Source organism: Cebus imitator, unplaced genomic scaffold, assembly GCF_001604975.1.
Source record: "Cebus imitator isolate Cc_AM_T3 unplaced genomic scaffold, Cebus_imitator-1.0 Scaffold352, whole genome shotgun sequence".
NCBI lineage: Eukaryota > Metazoa > Chordata > Mammalia > Primates > Cebidae > Cebus > Cebus imitator.
Window position 1 is genome coordinate 1,222,870 of NW_016107667.1, and position 4,880 is coordinate 1,227,749.

The following is a 4,880-nucleotide window of genomic DNA, read 5'->3' on the forward strand; positions in this document are numbered from 1 at the left end:
GTGCAGTGGTGCATTCATGGCTCCTTGACCTTCTGGGTTCCCACAATCCTCCTATCTCAGCCCCATGAGTAGCTGAGACTACAGGTGTACATCACCTAATCCAGCTAATTTTTGTAATTTTCGTATTTTTAAATTTTTTTTGTAGGGACGAAGTCTCATTTGAACTTCTGGTCTCAAGTGGTCTGCCTGCCTCAGCTTCCCAAAGTGCTGGGATTACAGGCATTAGCCACTGCACCCAGCCTGTTTTCTGTTTATTTTAACATGGTCTTAAAGATAGCTTTATTCAGTCTTACAGTTTTTCTGATAAACTATTTTCTACTTTAATTGCTTTTTTTGTCTTTTACTTCATTTTTTCTACTTTAGAGTTTTGTTTTTATTTTTGTTTTGGTATTGTTGCCTTGCTTTGCTACATCTGTTTTTAATATTGTATTAAAATTTAGCATTTTTAAAAGTTTTTAAATTTTTAAAATATTAAATTTAATATTGTATCCCAGTGGGTTTTTTTTTTCCAGTTTGATTTAGTATTTAGCTTTGATTGTTGCCTTTACTTGTGTTTTGTGTAAAAAGGGAAGAATAAATGTATCCTTTTAAGAATTGGCTGCTTTGTGTGAGTCGCTTTGGTTTTAGGTACCATGTTAGAAATAACTGTAATTTTATGGCATTTAAAAATAGCTCAAAACTCCTGTGTTCACTTGGTTTCTAGGTCTATTCTGGATAAGCAGGTTTTGTGAAGACATTTATTCTTTCTTGGACCTCAGATTTACCAGACATCTCATGGTATTTCCTTTTATATTATTTCTTTAATGGCTGCCATTTATTCTCATTGTATTTTGTACATATTTTACTCGTCAGTTGGATAACCAGTTTTTTTGATTCACATATAAGATTTGAAACCTTGTGTTAATTGTTCAGGTTGTATTAAAAAGGTGGACTCTCACTCTGTCGCCAGGCTGGAGTGCAGTGGCGCAGTCTCAGCTCACTGCAACCTCTGACTGACTCCCTAGTTCAAGCAATTCTCCTGCCTCAGCCTCCGGAGTAGCTGGGATTACAGGCACATGTCACCACTTCCAGTTAATTTTTGTGTTTTTAGTAGAGACAAGGTTTCACCCTATTGGCCGGGATGGTCTGGATCTCCAGACCTCGTGATCCATCCACCTAAGCCACCACACTCAGCCCATTTATGATTGCTTTTTAAGCTCACCCTGTTAAAAGTCATATCTTTCTGCTTACTACATTGACATTCCCTTCTTAAAACAAACTATGATTTGACCCTCCCTTCTTAAACTGTGATTTGACCCTAGCAGAGTCATCATTTTATTAAATATCAACAAGATTTTGAAGCAATGTGAGTTTTCTCAATTTAAGATTTTTGATACTAATGAAAACAGTGAAATACTTGCCTTCTTAATATCTTAGTACTTATGACCTCTTGTCTTCTGATCTTTTGTGAGTAAATTACTAAAATCTACTCTTCCTATTGAATCATATTCAGAGTCTGCAGTTCTGTTTCAGATGTGATGACATATCTTTGTCCTGAGTATGAGCTTCTGTATTTTTAGGGATATGCAGTTATGGGGATATCATGTAGTTGTTTTTAACAATACTTGATTATACAGGGTGATAGTTCATTTGGTTAATTAAGCCAGAGCTGCAGTTTCTTCTCAAGTTCTCTAATGCATTCACCAATCATTTGTAGAATGCCGTTATGTTCCAGACACTGTGCAGCGTTTGGGAGACAAGCAGCAATAGCACAAACATAAGTCATTGTCTGAAGGAGGTTTATGGCAAGCTTTTTACTGAAGCAGCCCAAGTGTGGTGTTTATTGAAGATTGCATATTTATATAAAAAGGGACATACTAGTAAATAAATACCTAAGTAGATTATCTTAGATTAGAAATATTACTCAGTTACTTAAAAGACATTAATAATGACTTGATTTCCTTTCAGTATCTGCTCTGGTAAATAAGTGTACCACTAAATTTAAGATATATCTAAAATACAATACTTCTTGTGAGTCTAACATAAAAAACAGTGTTTCTTCAAGCAGCGGTTCTTATATCTGCCTATAATTTTCCATTACACTTGAGAATATCTACTCAAGTTAATTCCTCTTTTACAGATTATACAGATAGTGAGCTCATACTTTGTGAGGGAAAAGTACCAAAGTGGGTAAATAACGTGTTAATAGTGGTTTGAATTCTCCAAGAATACTAGCCTTTTACTTTTAAACTGTGTAATGGGGGGAGAACTACCGTATTACTAATTATTATAATACAAATATATGCAATAGTAGACAATTGCACACTGCTTTTCACTATTTCAGGTATAACATTAGAGGCAAGGATAATGAATGTTGCTGTTTTCAAATTTATAGGATTATCTATATCAGTTTTGTTTCTGAGTTGTACCTGTATCATTTTTGAAAAGACTTTGAGTATTTTATAAACATACCTGTAGCCACTGTTATGTAGTGAATTTAGATAAGAAAAATTGATGTTGAAGGTAAGTATCTTTTAGTTGCTATTGTAAATTTGTTTTTTAAAAAAAAAACTTTATTAGTTTTTTCTACTGATTGTATTAGGGAGTATTAACAGTTTAACTGAACAGTATTAGTGGAAGAAATAGAGAACTCCCTCAACAGTATACCTAGAGTTAACCTGCTACAGAAGATTACAACTACTGTACAATAATTGAATGTATTACAAATAAAATAGTTTCCCATATATACAGATACAAACAGTAGAGTAGAATTGGTTCAAATCCTGGTTTAATCTCTTAAGTGGAGTGACCTTGATTAAGCTATTTTTAAATTATGTGTAGCTGGGGGAGAGCTACCATATTACTCATTATTATAATATAAAAAATACAATAAAAGACAATTACACAGTGCTTTTCAATATTAGTCTGTTTTAGTTTTCTTTTCCTCAGTGGTAAAATGGAGATACCTACCTGAGAATTAGGAGGAATTAAATAGACCATTCATGTAAAAAGCTGATTATGGTGTCTAGTGCATAGTAAGTGCTCAGTATTTGTTAGTACATTGTTAGATTACTCACTGAACAAAGATGATTTATTTTTGCATACTAACTACATTTTATCCTTTAAAATGAATAATTTTTGGCTCTTCACTAAATATGCCTTAGTAATCTTGTTGCATCCTAAATTCATACCCTCAGAAAGATTGTGATTTAGAAACTTTTCTTTTGATCATGATCACGTAACTGAATTGCAGAAAAATTAATGAAGGAGACTCGGAGCACATTTCAGTGTGTATTGAGATTTTAATAAAGAATGTTTTCTTCATGTTATTTTACATACTGTTACAGGGTGACTGTTGCTTTTTTGTTTCCATTTCTTTTAACAGGGTTTGTGGATGCACTTAGATGTTTGCAATGAGCACTGTGGCTGGCATGCCCCAGTGTTTTGGATACCAATGCATAGGACTCCATAGTAATCGAATTTACCAGAGGCGAACGTCATGAGCATAGTGATCCCATTGGGGGTTGATACAGCAGAGACGTCATACTTGGAAATGGCTGCAGGTTCAGAGTAAGTATTTAAATTGGTTACATAAGCAAAAAACAAAAAACAAAAAACACTCTTCTGGAGCTGGAAAGTAAGAAAAGGTGTGAGTGGAAAATACTAAGTTTCTTCTTTCCTAGCCACTTTTTAAAGTTAAAAAAAAAGTGAATTTACCTTTCTTTCTCAGATACCAACATGATTGTTAACTTTGTTTTCCTTTTAAATAGTATTACCAGCCAGGTATGGTGGCTCACACCTGTAATCCTAGCATTTTGGGAGGCCAAGGGGGGCAGATCATGAGATCACGAGATCGAGACCATCCTGGTCAATATGGTGAAATCCTGTCTCTACTAAAATACAAAAAAAAAAAAAAAAAATTAGTTGGGCATGATGGTGTGTGCCTGTAGTCCCAGCTGCTGAGGAGGCCGAGGCAGGGGAATCGCTTGAAACTTGGTGGCAGAGGATGCCGTGAGCCGAGATGGTGCCACTGTACCACAGCCTGGGGTGACCAAGCAAGACTCCATCTCAAAAAAAAAAATGTATTACCACTAATACTCATTATTGGATTGAAGTATTGACATGACTTTTTGACTCCAAATTTCTGAGAATTGATACATTTTTCTACCATCTGTATTTTGCTGTAGTGTTTGATATTGCTATTCCCTTGTCACTGGAGCCACCTGCTGACAGGAGTCATTAATTTGTTAGTGCTTAGGTTCCCCCCCAACAACCAGACGGAGTTTTGCTCTGTCACCCAGGCTGGAAAGCAGTGGCTCAGTCTCAGCTCACTGCAACCTCCACCTCTCAGATTCAAGCAATTCTCCTGCCTCAGCCTCCTGAGCAGCTGTGATTACCAGCGTGTGTCACCACGTCTGGCTCATTTTTGTATTTTTAGTAGAGATGGGGTTTCACCATATTGGCCAGGCTGGTCTCAAACTCCTGACCTTGTGATCTGCCCCCTTCAGCCTCCCAAAGTGTTGGGATTACAGGCTTGAGCTACCGTGCTCAGCCAGTTCTCAAGTATTTTTAGTTTGAATTTGTGTAATTGAAGATAGTAAAATATTTTACATATAATGAAATATTTTCAAAAACTTATTCTTTTTTCACTCAGTGCTTAACATTTTTGCTTGTGATTTTTTGACACTTAATCCACCGTGAAGAAACAATTTTTTTCTGCTGCTTTTAAAGTGAGTATTGATTTGTTTGTACTAATTGGAAGTGCTTTCATTGAAGCTTGGCTTTGTTTTGTATTCCAAAGCCTGCTTAAAGTACTGTCCTTGCATTGTTTAAAATTTTCTTTCTTTCTTTCTTTCTTTCTTTCTTTCTTTCTTTCTTTCTTTCTTTCTTTCTTTCTTTCT

General features: G+C 35.4%; 1 protein-coding gene across 7 annotated transcripts in view; it reads left to right on the top strand.

Moving 5' to 3' along the window:
• The window catches only part of KMT2E (lysine methyltransferase 2E (inactive)), a 100,435-nt gene that overhangs the window by 23,303 nt on the left and 72,252 nt on the right, over positions 1-4,880 (top strand). For 5 of the 7 annotated variants that reach the window (XR_001818444.2, XM_017506245.1, XM_017506250.1 and 2 more), the window contains exons 2-3: positions 704-777; positions 3,365-3,549. Coding sequence is in view for 6 of the 7 variants with exons in the window: in XM_017506245.1 (XP_017361734.1) it covers positions 3,479-3,549 (71 nt within the window). In the remaining variant the exon portion in view is untranslated. Of the gene's footprint in view, positions 1-703; positions 778-2,928; positions 3,015-3,364; positions 3,550-4,880 lie in introns of all 7 variants that reach the window. The other 2 variants (XM_017506247.2, XM_017506246.1) reach the window with 2 other exon arrangements.